At 36.1% G+C, this 15,630-nt stretch overlaps 1 protein-coding gene across 1 annotated transcript; it reads right to left on the minus strand.

Moving 5' to 3' along the window:
• Window positions 1-47: 47 nt before the first annotated feature.
• Window positions 48-14,652, minus strand: LOC101251037 (uncharacterized). Its single transcript, XM_004230098.5, has 15 exons — window positions 14,225-14,652; window positions 13,493-13,723; window positions 12,287-12,601; window positions 11,592-11,699; window positions 10,609-10,798; window positions 9,566-9,828; window positions 8,571-8,700; window positions 6,769-6,839; window positions 4,955-5,212; window positions 4,797-4,873; window positions 3,615-3,706; window positions 2,835-2,917; window positions 2,485-2,556; window positions 890-1,015; window positions 48-617 (listed from the first exon to the last, which is right to left on the minus strand). Exons 1-15 carry the CDS (start codon window positions 14,366-14,368, stop codon window positions 579-581), a joined length of 2,199 nt encoding a protein of 732 aa, XP_004230146.1. The 5' UTR covers window positions 14,369-14,652; the 3' UTR covers window positions 48-578.
• Between the last annotated feature and the right edge of the window lie 978 nt (window positions 14,653-15,630).

A 15,630-nucleotide genomic window follows, 5' to 3' on the forward strand; every position in this document is an offset into this window, starting at 1 on the left:
AAAATTGAGAACTAACAGAGAAAGAAAAGGTTCATATACAACAGCAATAACATAAAACAAGCTCTTCTCAGATACTCAAGAAGACACCAACAGGTGTCTTAGTTACAACAAAGCTGTTCTATGGGCCCAGAGAAAAAAATAATATATAGAAGCTCAAATGTTGTTTTATGGCATAGAACTGACAATTACCGAGTAGGAAACAGTGTCTCCCTCCAACATCTTAAGCTTCATTGCAACTAATCCTTCACTACTTGACATTTCCGCACACAGTTGACATGTCGAAGTTTCCTCGAGACAATTCTATTGAAACAAAACTGACCTCTGCAATTGCTACAGAAGAGACTACAGACTAAATGGCACCTCAGTTTCACTATAGATGAATTATTTGATGATCATACAAGTGACGAAAAAGGGTATAACTGACACATTCGGACTATACGCTGGAGGAGGTTAAGGTTTTGATTCTCAGCTGTGTCAGGTTTCTGAGTGGTGAGTACCACGTTCATCCAAGGGCAAACTGTCAGGTATCTGTAGGTAGTTAGAACAGCTTTAAACTTACGGGGTCCCGAGTAACTGTGTCAATCCTCGTCCTCTTCTTCAGATGCTTCCTTGAGCCACTGCAAAAAAATCCAGAGTTCATAAGGTGCATGCATGATTCAAGTAGTAAAGCGAGGAATATTGAAAAGACACTTTGCTTTTCTTCTCTTTTTTCAATTTACAAGTTAGTAAATTACTTGTCATTTCTTTCCTGAGCATTGGGAATCAGGGGTGGGGAGAGGTTGGGATGGAATGACAAGATAGGTTAAGCAGATCAATCATCGAAATAGACCAATGGATCTTCGATACAGGCAGGTCATCTAGCAAAGTTACAAGTGCTGTAACTACAAACCTGAATAAATTTTTCTGATTGCTTGACAAAAATCTTATCTGACTCCTCTGCTCCTTCCTTTTCAGAGGCCCAGTCAAGTATTGCCTCTTCTTGTATAATATCCTGATCGTACAGATGATGCAAAATCTGTGGAGGGACAAAATAGAGGAATGATATATAGGTTAGATTGCATAGGGGATATTTAAGTAGGTCAGATGCAGTATACATGATCAAACAAGAGATGTTGTGTGATAGCACAAAAAGCGTTTTAACAAGGGAAGGGTTTTCTGATTATCGCTTCTCCGGCAAGGCTGTGACTGAATTTGGTGGGTGTTCCCGTCCATTTTTGGTTTGTTGGTTTATTCAAGCAAAGATCTTGCAGTGTGTAATCCATTGTTCAAGAGAGTAAAGAAGTGGCTTGCGGGGATAGCAAAAGAGGTACTTGTCGAACAAGTTTTGATCAGAAGTACTCTTTCTAGCATATCTACATATTTCATGTCACTTTTGCAAGCCCCTGGCGAAGTGACTGAGAGGTTGGAAAGACTAGTGTAACTTTTTATGAGACAGTTCAGAAGGCGATTGGAAGCTTCATCTGGTGAATTGGAGAGTTATCACATATAGTGAATGTACTCTGCATTGTTTGGGCAATATTGTTGTTTTTACCCTTTTGCAGGCGCAAAATGTAAAATTAGGGGAAGCAGATTAGGCTGGCATTTGACTCCTCCAGGATTGTATAATAAACCTTGTTACCACACCCATATCTACTTTAGTTGTATGCATTATATAATCCTTGTCATTAGAAGTTCCAAGTTCACTGAGGGTCGTGTAATTATGATCAGAATTGTGTTGAGTGTATTTCATGGATTAATATAGACGTTCTAAATGATTTTAAGGTTAATGAGCCACAAGTTCTATGAATTCAGGTTCTAACATTTCTGTTATCATGATGCATAGCTGTCTAAGCATAAGCATAAAATGAGTGTTGGTTTGCTCGATGGTAAGGTACAGGCATTGGTGTTTTCTCCAGATTTAGGGTGTGACATCAACCACATATCTTCATAGCCACTTACCATCAATGGCCCTTGTTTCTCTTATTTAATTGGTGTCGGAAGGCAGTAAACTGCAAATGCACACTAAGGTGCAACGAGTTGTCGGCAAGGGGACAAAAGCAAAGGGAACTTCAACTCTCTTCTCAGTAATAGTCCACGCAAGGGGACAAAAGCAAAGGGAGCTTCAACTCTCTTCTCAGTAATAGTCCAAATAAAACAAGGACATTTAGCTAGCAGTGGAATTTAAGGCTCTTTAGAACACTACACATCATGCCAACACAGCAAAAGCAAATCTACTATCAGAATTTAAGACAGCAAATTGTGATATTCATCTACTGTTCCTTTATAAGTATTATTCACATAGACTATCTTCAACAATATTAACAACTTCCAAAATGAATTGCTTCTTACTTGTTAAGACAAGTAGACAACAAGATTGTATTATAGATTGTGTAGATCTAACCCTTTGCTACACACATCAAACAGCCAAACAACTGGAAAGAATAATTCAATCCTCTAACCATTGACTGCAAAACTGAAGCAACTTCTAAGAACGAAACAGCTTACCTGTACAAATAATGGAGAATATTCCCTGGCAGACTCCAAGCACATTTCTTCAAACTTCAAAATTACTTCAATCTGACAATCAAAGTCAGAATATTCATGAGCACCAAAAATGTGAAATAGTCGCCAAACATCGTAACTGATGGAAAAACATTTACCCCTGTGATTTTTAAGAACCCAACGTTTCTTTGGGTAAGATAAACAACCAACAGATAGGTGGCAAGTTAACACACCACTGGTCCAATTTAATTACGTAATTAATTTTCACTACCTATTGCGCCTCAGGATGGTAAGAAAAATCATTACTTTATTTTAGTTTACCTGTTTTGGAGAGAGAGGGGAAGTTTCTTTACCTCTTCATCAATGCTTGACAAGTAATATTTCAGAAGCTTTTTCCATTTCCTAACCGTGGAGACAACATTCTTGTACAATTCATCTGAAAAAGAACATATATAAAAATATATATGTGATGAATACACAAACCATATGACGGAAGCGGGCAAAGAAAAGCATAAAAGACTACACAAAATATAGTCCACCTCCAGAAAGAAAAGAGTGAGGAAAAAAAAGGATGGAAGAAAGTGCATCCAGCTAAATTCTTTATATCTTTTACAAGATATTGGTGTCTGAGATAAAGAAAGCAATGGCAATGAATACTCAAAACTCAGTATCTAAACCATCATGTTTTAAAAGAAAAATATGAACATACAAGTACAAATGCACATGCATAGCAAACAACAGAACATCAACAAAGAGTAGAAAATTAATCTCAGAAACTGGAAATGGAAGCCAAGAGACAATGATATTGACCTAAAAAGTTCTATTTTTAATTGAGTTATAGCTTTAAGGGAATAGTGCTTCAATGCTTGACATGCATATCAAATGATCTTTGAATTTATGCAACAGATGTCCATTTGGTGGACATCCAAGTTGACAAAGTGAATCTGAATCTACACTAAAGAAAATTATTTCTCTTCTCTTTGATGAAGACAGGAAAACTAGCACCTCTACCACTCACCACAGAATGCCATAAATCCAGTAATCTGTGTCAAGTTGCAACAGAAAAAGCAACCTAACAGATGATTACAACAACCCGGGTTATTGTGAAACACAAAAATTGAAGGAAAACTTACTAGGCGAGTCATGTGGAGCATCCAGTGCCAATTTCATCACTGAATAAAATAAAGCTCCTGCACAATCTGCAGATGCCATATTGTATGACAACCTGCAATGAAATAGAGAAAGAAGGCATAAATAATCTGAACACAGAAGATCGCACAATAGAATTTATTTTTTTGTACAAGACAGACAATGAGAGATATTTGGCATTTGAATCACATCTCTTTCCTGAAAAGTGTTTCTCCAAAACTAAAGCTTATTTAGCACTAAAGATTCTACTGTGTTTACATTTTCACTAAGGGGGTCGTTTGGTATGTTGGACAAGCATAGATAGTCCTGCGACAAAAACTTAGTACTAAACATATACGTCTTTAACAAAAATAAAGACTCCTGAAAAATAACAGATTGTGCATGATCTTGCGAATTACTTCTGAATGAAGTCAGAAATTAAAATGAACAACAACAACCAATCATCAATTCACTAGTCTTTGTTCCTATGACAATATGTTTCTCCTTCTACCATCAGAAATTAAGGATAGTGCAAAGAGATAGTAAATGTGAATATTTACAAGAGATAAATGCAACTACTTGAGATAAAGGCAGGAGGCCACAAATTTACTCAGCACTATCTACAAATAATCTGGAGGTTTCCATATTTATCTTTACTTAATAATACTTTCTGGAACTCAATTCATCCTCTTATGTACTTTAAATTGCACACAAAATCTTGGGTCTAATCAGAGTAAGACAAACAACATGAGACCAGGGAACTCGTTTACAGTAAATCTGCATATACAGTGTAGAGTAGTACAGTAATGAAAGGAAAGGTCAAAGACGAGAAGCAGAACACTGTCTTGCAGGAGACAGGCAACAAAGTAGACGGCCAAAATGAAAAAAGAAAAAGAAACAGAAGACAAAGAGGAGAGGAAAAATGCTGCTTTAACCTAGCAAAGATATACTAAGCCAAGTAGCACTTCGACCCTCTTTGGTAAATACAAGCAGAAATTAAAGAAGTTGTCCGAAGGGCAAGAGCTACAGAATATACAGAAAGTGGAAATCTTGTAATAAAACTGGCATGAAATAATGCAGCAAACAGGAGCCAACAGGAGGGAAGAGCAAAAGTTAATTCCATGAAAAGAGCTTTTCTCAAGACACCATAGTCGACAATATAAGATATTGATATACTAGTACCATACCGCAACGAATTAACTTCTAAGATTACATGGTCATCTGTTACATCTTCCTCTACAGCCCTTTGAAAAGTTGCTTCAACCTGTAGTAATAAATGGTAAGGAAATCTTAGTCTATGATATAGTTGTACGAAATGATCATTAATATTCCCATCAAAACCTACTTCTCTTTCAAAAATCACAGAGTCATCTCTAATGTCTTCAGCGTCTTCATTGGAATCATTAGTAATAGAATCAGGTCCCAGTTCTCCAGAAGGTGGAAGAAAAGCACCATCTTCATTTGGTAAATCCGTTTCATCATTAGAGATTTGCATGATCTCAACAAGTTTATCCACAGGAATTGGTGCAACAGAGTGTCTCCATTCTTCTTCCTGTCCAGCCTCACTGACTAGCCATATGAAACCTACTCCACCATCACCAACCTGGAAAATCAGGATAAGGTATAAGAAACAAACAACTAACGCATCATAACAGCTTTGGCTTTTCAAACAAGATACAGAATTTCACACAGGTGACTTTTGTTTTTCCTTCTTTTTTTTTAATAAAGAATCTCTTTCCATTTGTTTCCCATTTTGGGCACCTGTGGACAGGAACTCAAAGACTGAATCACACCTACACGACTTTATAGCGCAGGTTCAAGCACCAGATCAGTGTCACAGATAAATTGAAAAGGATCTAAAAAGAACTTTCTATGCTTTTCTCAAAAAAACTTTCTATTTCAACAAACAAACAAGGAAGTCTCACTTAGTCGGCAGGGAGGACGTTATGCATCCAAAGAAATTGGTTGGAGGGGAGAGGAGAGACATGAGGAGAAAGATCTCTGAATTGCAAGAAAGCCCCATTAAGGAAGCGGAAGACTTCACCAGCAACATAACTTTGATGGTAGGGAATGACAGTAGAATCAAATACTGGAGTCACAACTGATTATGACAAGAGATGTTGAGACTCACATTTCCGAACATTTACAATATCTCAGACCAGAAAGAGATGAATACAACCTATCCAAAGATTACAAGAACGAAGAGTCCATCAAGACAGAAGGATTGCCAAGGAACCTAATCAACTAGAAAGTAGCTAATTTTTAAGGTCTAGTTGCAATGGATACAAGAAAAGTACAATTGAAGCATTAGAATGAGTAATAAGGATTTTAGGATAAGTATAAGTATGAGAGAATAAGTGCACCCAAGTAGAGTTGTGGTTCCTGAATGCAGACAATTCAGATATCTAGGCTATAATCTTCCAGGAGAATGGCATGAAAGATGAAGATGCAACACACAAATTTTAATTAGAAGGTTGAAATGGAGGGGGGGGGGGGGGGGGTAATCATAAAGATGCTAACAAATTGAATGTAAATTCTATAAAACAATGTGACACCAACAATTTTATATGGGAGTGTCTATTGGACCGTAGAAGCCCAATATATCCCCAAGATGAGTGTTGAAGAAAAACATATGTTAACATAGATGTGCGGACATACAAACAGGATAAGAAAACAAAACGATCACATCCGAGCGGTGCAAGATCACCTGCAATGTCAATATCCTATGTAGACCTCTAATTTGATCAAATACATGTGATAGTATGATAACTAAAAGTCTATTTGAACAACCCCAAGGCTTAGCTCAAGTGGCAAAAGGTGGAGGATTTGTGTCTTAGGTCCCATGTTCAAGCTCCACACCACGCAAACAAAGCCCGGTATTTAAGTGGAGAAGGGTAGAGGGGTGGGTCCACTATCCACCGAGTTCAGAAGGTTGTGATTGGTCCAACGGATGGGTCACAGAAGGATCTCTAGGTTACCAAAAAAAAAACCTATTTGAACAAACTTCTAGAATTTCTTACTGAGAAGCACATCAGTTTCAATTTCAAAAAGAGAAACACATTTGTCAAAATAGCTTTTCCGAGAAGTACTCTTTCAAAGAAGCATTTTGTGATAATCTTTATTTGAGAAGTAATTTTAGCAGCAAGAGTTAAAACTTACCTCATACTCTTGCGAGTCAGGTAGCTCAGTCCTCTCTTCCTCATTCAACAGGTCCGAAGTACCAGAGACAGCTGAGGTAAATCAATTTAAGGATCGTTGTTAATTCATAAATTATAGAGAATCTTATAAGAACCATATAACAGTAATAACAACAAAAAATTAAAAACACCAGAAGACATCATTTACCAACATGCACAAGATGCACATTTTAGGACTCATAGTTTAATGTCTACCCGACAGGAAACTAGTTTGACTCTACCAAACTGAGAATTACAACATTTCGAATCAATTACTCCTCCAACGTCAGAAAAGGTAGAACTTAATTTATAATGGGCAGGCCAATAGCGACAAGGCAGCTGGGCAGCCAACAAGATGACTTTCTTCCAAGTAACGCCATAAGATAAAATATAAATATTATGGAAATATGTAAAATACATCCAAAAGTTAAATATTATATCTATTAATAACAATCTCGCAAATTTTTAATTATAAAAATACGATATATAATCAAGTGTTTGGAGAAAGGCTAAAAGAAAATATTCTAAAGACAAAAGGTTTCAGTATGCACGGAACTCTGTTGGGATGACAGACAAGCCAAAGTCTAAAGCCTGCATGGAACACACATCACCTACCAAGATACTTCCTATAAATACTTCACCTATCAAAGGTGTTGACACGTATATTGAGGTGGTAGGTCCATGGAACTTTATCCCTTCATGCTTGCCTAAGCCTTCACCTATCAAGGTCGTGTCATTTCTTGTTCTTCAATTTCTGTTACTATCTTGTTATTTTGTCATTTCATGAGTTCGTTTCTAGTATGGTTCTGTTACTATCTATCATTTTGTTACTGTCTATAGACTTCTTATGCCTTGAACCGGAGGTCTATCAGAAACAACCTCCCTCGCCTTTGAGGTAGAAAATAAGAACTGCATACACTCTACCCTACTGCGACCCCACTGTGTGGGACTACACTGGGTATATTAATGTAGTTGTTCCCTGTTCCAAGTGTCTAAATGTGTTCAAACTTCTAACTTTTATGACATTGTCCCAAAACCAAAATAATGAAAATAAATAGAGGATTCCACATTTAAGTGCAACTTATTGGTTTGATTGTCTTTCAAAATTTTAAGCTACTTCAGAAAAATCCGGCTTATTTTTATGACATTGTCCCAAAACCAAAATAATGAAAATAAATAGAGGATTCCACATTTAAGCGCAACTTATTGGTTTGATGGTCTTTCGAAATTTAAGCTACTTCAGAAAATCCAACATAAGCCTCATAACATTAGTAGACTCCTCTCGGATGGACAATCTAGTCATATTTCTCCTATGTCAAATTACTTACCATAATTTCGCTCCTATTCTGCCCTAAACTTGAGTTTTGTCAAAGTTATTGATGATTCTGAACTTCCCTATTTTGGGAAAATCTAGAATTAAGGACGGAATAGGAAAGAAACAAGGTTAAGTAATTTGGTGCGGGAGTGTTATAAAAAAAAAAGTAATTTGGTGTGGGAGTCAATGTGATTATTTGCATAATTGAGACACCATTCAAGCATAGATAATAATTGTTTTTTCATACCGTACTTCAGATCTAAGTAACAGTTTTCAGGAGTGCATATTTGTGTGGAAGTCCTCAGGACTAATCAAAATTCAAGAAGTGTAGACGAGACAAGAATGTGTAAAAACGCCAACATTATTCCACCTGGGTGTCTATCATCTAAGGCACACTATATAGGAAAATATAAGCCATATTTATTCGCTCACTTCACCAAAATTCAATATTCAAAAGTAAGAAAAGTTACATGGACTTTCAGTGATCCCACTACTATTGTCAGCATATTCCAGTTCCTCATCACTATCTTGCTTGATTGGTTGCTGATGCAAAGATACCTTGGAGTAAGCAGGTACAAGGAAATTCCTGCCAATCACAACCTGAGGGAGATAGATGCTATCATTTCAAAGTAGCAAAAAAAGGGAAAGGCTGGGTTATCAAACAGACAAATATGTTGGTGCAGACTAAAAGAAAGGAAAACTAGGTACAAGAGTGTGAGACATTGGTGTGCAACAGTTATTAAGTTCAATCAAGAACCGTTACCAGGGGCAAAGGCAAATTATAAGACAACATACTCAGTGTGATCCCACAAGTGGTGCTCTAAGGCAAAGACAAAGGCAAATTATGAGGGGGGAAAATAGGACATATTGTAGTAAGCAGAAACAATCTAGGGTAGTTAAGAAACATTCATATCTAATCAAGAATTACAACGTGACATAAGATCTCTGCCTCACTATTAATTGTGCAAGGTCTAAACCCTTTTAAAGTTAGAAGTGCTACCTCCATGGTCAAGTAGAATAACCCTCTACGCCACAGCTCATGACTTCAGTATATGAGTTAAGCATAAGATAGAAGCCTGATCTTTAAGTGTCAAATTTCTGCTTTTCAGTTTAATAAATCCCTTTGACGATGAGGATTTACCATGGCACTGAGGAAGGGTGGAAACCCCTGATATGATTTACCATAGATTCATTCGAACTGATCAATTTATTCACAAAGCAATGCTTAAAGAAGTGGCCCCAGATCTTAGTCAAAAGCAAGAAACATATAAAGGTAAACAGCCTGTCCAGAAAGAACCGCCAAGAAAACATGAATAATCTCGTCTCCACCTCCTAAGGGATGATGTCTTGAGGCAACGTTACGATGTGTGAATTGCTTAATTGAAATTCATCAAAAACGGGTCTGACTAGTACATCCAAAAAAAAAAAAAGAAGTGTGTAATCTTGGTTCTTTGGAGGCACTTACCTTAAAAGACAAGACGACACCAGGCTCTAAAGCTGCTCCAGACTTCATTGTCACACCGTCGCAAACTATTGAGTGCTTCAGTTTGCAGCCATCTTCAATAGTGACATTATGCCATATATAGCAGTTTTCTATAGTGACATTTGACCCAATCGAGCAACCTTCCCCAACAACTGAATTTGAAATCTCTGTGTTGTTCCCAATACTGGTTCCAGACCCAATGACAGTAAAGGGACCAATTTTCGATGAGCTGGATTGCTTAATTTCTAAGAAATGGCAGGTAAACAACAATGTCAAAGGAGTCCAGAAAAAATAACAAAATCTATATTTATTTATTTATTTGAAACTTGTGATGTTGTATTCCTCAGCATTAAGGTATGCCGGACACCTCCAAAAAGGTAGTAACAAGCTAAAACAAGAGACTGATTTCTAAAAGATCTACCAATTGTTCAGCATTTTCTATACAATGTTCTTTACACCAAAAATAGCAAGTTGCTATGCAGCTCTCTTTGACAATCTATATCACCTATACCATTTTCACAAAAAAGTCCATCCAAGATGATATGAGCATAAATTAGCAACAAAACCTCGCAATTTGTATAGCTAGCTTGCTTTATTATATAGCAAGTATTCTTGCAGCAAAACCTCGGAACTTACAAGGACATCAGATGCTATAAGAAAAAATACTAGACCGCCATCTCAAACTAGATGGAGTCAACTACACGACTCCTCAACAACAAGCACATCAGATACTAAAGCAGTTAAAGTTAAATCCTGTGAACAGCAAACCTGTTAGATTACCACATTTTTTGAAGCCATTACATGTCCTTGTTGTTAGCCGCAGTTTTAAAAATTGATATTCAATATTTCTTTTGATTAGGTAAATAATTTTATTAATGTGGGAAAAACTCATGTATACAATCCATCTACCAAGAGAATGCCATAAATTGTTATTCAATATTTCCATCTTCAAAATGTCCAACCTAAGTTAATCCATTAGCAACATGTTCAAATAAGCGAGAAGATAAGATGGAATTGGTCCTGACCAGGTGCTCGATACATGCCCTGCCTTTCCAATTTAGTAGCAGAATTTCCAAAAAACTGGACATCAGGCACCAAGGGATATGTCCACCGCTGAATTATGTCCTTGCTAATGGTGTGGTAACTTCTATAGTTGTCAATTCTAGCCGCATAACTTGAATGAATTTCATGACTGTAGATTTTATAACCCATTATCTGAAAAAAGAAAAAGTACGTTGAGGATAAAGATATTGATGTAGGAAGCAAGAAGAGATGCTCAGCAACGCAAACAAGCTAAAGAAACTTGACCATGAAAGATGGATAGTACCATCTCACTTGAACTTGGCTAAACTATTGGATACACTCGACTCTGTTTCCACTTCTTTAAGTTTGAAAGCAGAAGTCCACAACTAGACTTTTGAATGAGTATACTATAGTGAGTAGTACCAAAAGCTTAAAATATTTTTAAAACTTCTACTTATATAATTACTTCTCCAACACGCCTCCTAACATGCGGACCAGATTCGTCTCAATCATTCCATACACATGAAAGGTATCGATGACACTCAAATACAACTCAACATACTTCCATACTATGTAAAAGAATATAAGAATCCAGCTAAACTTTAAGAATGGGTCATTACAGATTCCTAACCAACATCCTCGTGCCCGTAGAACCCAATTTTCGGATAAGTTTTTTTACATTAACTTAAGTGAACTTACTGGCAAGAGAAAGAGTTCACCAAAATTTTAATGAAACGATTATATCTATTTACTTACTTACGTTCAAGAATAACTAATTCATTCTTCTGGCATCTTTACACAGGGCGAAAATTAAGACATCGCCATACACAAACCATTCAAAACCATTAGCAAGATTTTGGGGTGAAACCACACTAGGAACATGTTTTCAATGCATACTTGGAATTATGTTTTTGCTTGACCTTCTCACTTAATCTTGGGTAGAAGAATAGCATTCGTCAAGAGAAATACAATGGGTTATACATACATCATCGACGAGCAACCCCTTGACGAAATCACGCCGCAAATGTTGATAGTCAAAATTATCCGTGAAAAGGCTCAGAACTTCTGGGGAGCAAATGTCAATGTAGCAATCCTGCAACCAACACTTACCAATCATTTATCACAAAAATAAAATTGAAAGAAATGACGAGCCTTCTCCAAAATAAGATGAAGACAGGAAGAATAGCATCACATGTGAAGAGTAAATTTAGCTACAAGAAACTTGGACATTTCTTACTAGTTCATCTATTAATGAAGGTTCGTACTAGGAAAGAAGCAACAATGGCATTTAAAAACATAAGTAAATAACAAGTTAGTGAAGTCAACAAAGGAAAGTAAATAAACCTCACCAAATGCAATACCTAAACAATGTTAAACTCTGCCATTTGTTATTGAGGCAAAACAAACATATGAACCACAAATACTGACTATTGCAAAACATTTGCATTGAAACTAAAACAAAAAATTTGTTTTGGCAGATGTAATCTGTAAATAACATTGTTAATAAAATTCAAGCAGGAGAGGAATAGAAAAGGCAACCACTCGTACAGCTCGTCCAATGACCTCATCTTTCTCAAGTAATGAAACCCAGATCGTGCAACACAGATTATCAAGAATATTGCTCAAACTAGTAGCAGTACTAGTAAGACTAGACTATTATAGCAAGGTAACAAAACAAACCTGCTTGTCATTTTGAAGGGAAATGGAAGTATTATAAGTGAGCAATGCCTTGTCAAGAGACAAATATCCTTTTAAATTATCTCCCCTGTCTTCATAATACAGCAGCTGCTTCGTCTCTGGATCAATTACCATAAAAAGCTCTTCAGTTCCAAGACGAGATTGGCGAGTTACAGGTGAAGCCTTTGATTGTTTAATGACCATGGTCATTACAGCATTGCTATCCTTTCTTCGTCTCTCCTTATGTTCCTTAAGTGCCTGTGATAGTGACATGTTGCTCACAGTATCTCCACTGACGAGGATAAAATCACCGCGTATCTTCAAAGGCCAAAAAGTTGAGTCAACTAATCACATTGACAAAAGATTACTCCAAATTCAACAATATTAAGTCTACAAGTTTAAGCACAGTGAACACAAAGAGGAAAAGAAAACATCTTCCTCATCTCCGAAAACAAACATGGACTGCACACACTGTTCAATGTCGACATTGATCTTTGATCTTTTCCATAACGGTGGTGTTCGGATCAACTTGTGTGTGTCTCAACTATTTTACCAGGTACCTACTACCTTCACCGGCACAAACACCACATAATCTCTATTCACCAAAGGCTAAGATAGCTGGGAAGATATCACCTCAAATTTTTCTTGCCTCGACTAAGTTTTGAACCATGATCTCCCATGGTTTTCATCCCTGTTTGATTCATTTTACAATTATATTTCCATGAGCTTTCGCCTCTTCATTATATATCTTCAAAGCCACTTCATCAGTAGATTGTTGTTCTGCTTCCTCGGATCTCTGATGCCCAAACCTCCCCTTACTCTACTGTTACCTCTTACTTGACCAGGTTATAGCCTTTAAAACTAGTAATAACTTTCCACACTCTCGAATACACAAACTATAGTAGGAACGGCTTATCTAACCCTAAAGCATCTACATGATAAGATCAGAATGCCAATTGCGTGATAAAGTCCCAGGCATTAGGATCAAACTTTATTTTTACTATTTTCCTGTGCCTTGTTGACAAAACCCCTTATTTCCATGTGATCCTAAAATAATCTAGAGACATCACCAGTTGTATACTAAAATAGAAAACCATAGGATAACATGTACTTTCTTTGTTCAATAAATATGACAAACTGTAACATCCACTAACTGATTTTTAATTTGAGGGGAAGATGGCAAGATGATAAGCAAATGTCATTACATACCACATGTTGCTCATAGATTAAACGCAAAGCATCTCCTGCACTAATAGCATTGTGTGATTCGATCGTTGTGACTGAAAAGTTTGGTTGGCCAAACCAATTGGACTTATCCAAATAATCCATCACTTGCTTGGAATGAGCACAACAGAAAACAAAAACTTCTTCAACACCAGCAGATTCAAGCCATGCCAAGGTATAATCTATCATAGGGGCATTGACCAATGGTAGCAGTACCTGCAATGCAAAAACCATTAACCTGTATTATACACATATAACACTACATCTGTCAATACATTTACTTCGAATTCCAAATTTTGAATTAACTATTTAATTACTCATACAATTAGCAACATAAAAATTAGAGCATGCAATTTCAATCCTTAGACTGAAAATCCTAAAGCAAGCTCCTTCTCAATAAAATAAGACAAAAAAAAACATGACGAATACTGGTACTCCAAGATTATTCTTTGATATGGTTGGTGTTTGCTTCGGACATAGTTAGAAATTTAGAAAGATACCATAAGCTTGGATTTTTCCCAATTGTTAAATATCGAAAGAAAGGTGTTTTTTAAGTTAATGTGTTCTACTATTACGAGAAAAAAACAAAGATTCAGATTGCCTAGGACACCTAAAAGAAAATTTCAGACATGAAACTGTTGATAGAAGAAGTCCAAGTTCTTGAAACCCATATAAATTTAATGAAAGTAAAAGCAGATAAGGGTATTGAAAGGTTACTTTAGGGCGTTCAAGAGTGATGGGTCGGAACTTAGTGGTGAAACTATCAGCCAAGATAATCGCTTGCAAAGGGGTACGAGCCAATTCTTCCTCTGCATCTTCTGCTGCCCCCATTCCTTTGCTTCCTCCCTTCTTGCCCACCATTTTTTCACCGTTCAACAAGAATAACTAATTCTTCAAGGGGTTTTGCGGTGCTTCTTGAAACCCTGGTGGCTCCTCTTTCACTGAAAAGCGAAAACCCCTCTCTTCAGTTGCGTACGATTTTTAGATCGGGTCGGGTTAACCCACCGTAACCAATTTGGAACCCGAAACCAATTTGTTCGCTTTTTTATAGTACTACTTGTTATTGGGTTCGGCCCATGCTTTAGAGTTAAGCCCAACAAAAGAAAAATGTGTAAACAAGAGGTTTTAATTGAAAAAAGAAAAAACATTATTCTCAAGTATGTAGTTTTATAAATATGTTTTGGAGGGTGGGAATATGTCAATCTTAGTTTTATCTTCGAAGGGTATAAAAGTTATTTCCGATAAAAGATGAATTCAAGATTTTAAATTTTAAATTCTTAGATTAAAAAAAATAAAAAAATAAAAATATGTTGTGTAAAATTAGGAAAACAAAATCGAAGTTATATTGTGTATAAGTGGAACCAAATCCTTGTTGAGAAGGGCTGAAAAGCTTAAATTGGTTTTATCTTTACAACGTAGCGACTTGATCACTTAGATATTGATCCAGTTATAAATTTATTACATATTTAATAGCAACTTTTATATTTAGCAAATAAAAAATTCATATTTGTATGATATAGCAAAGTTTATATAATTGCGCTCCATAGCAAACATAAAAACTGTATAATAAAGAAAATCTCCAAGATTCTTAATTTCTTTAATATATTCGAGTTGCATATTAATATATTCGAGCTGAATATTAATATTACCAATTTAGGGTGTAAAATAGTTTGATTGGGGTTTTGAATATCTTAATCACAAGCATGGGGCCTAGCGGGCTTGAATGGTAGGCCCAAATATGATGTTAAAAACAAAAATGGGATAATTGTATATGATAGCAAACTAATAAACTAAAATAAATAGAGTAACTACTGTTTGATTTAATTGTGCCTCATAACAAGCGTTTGTCAAAGTTTGTCAGTCTCCTCTCCCCCAAAACTCTCACTCACCACTCTCACCCTGCTCGCCTCTTTCGCTTTATACAACATAAGTGTATAAATTGTGTTTCTATTTTGTATAAAATGAGAGAAAATTGTATATACACATACAAAAACATATATATTCGTGCTATACACTTATTTATACAATTTAAAAATATTTTACTTCGATTCAATTGTATACAAATATTGCAGCGAAAAAGGTCAGTAAATTATACAATTGCGAATTATACAATTGCAGTGAAA

Source organism: Solanum lycopersicum, chromosome 1, assembly GCF_036512215.1.
Source record: "Solanum lycopersicum chromosome 1, SLM_r2.1".
NCBI classification, from domain to species: Eukaryota; Viridiplantae; Streptophyta; class Magnoliopsida; order Solanales; family Solanaceae; genus Solanum; species Solanum lycopersicum.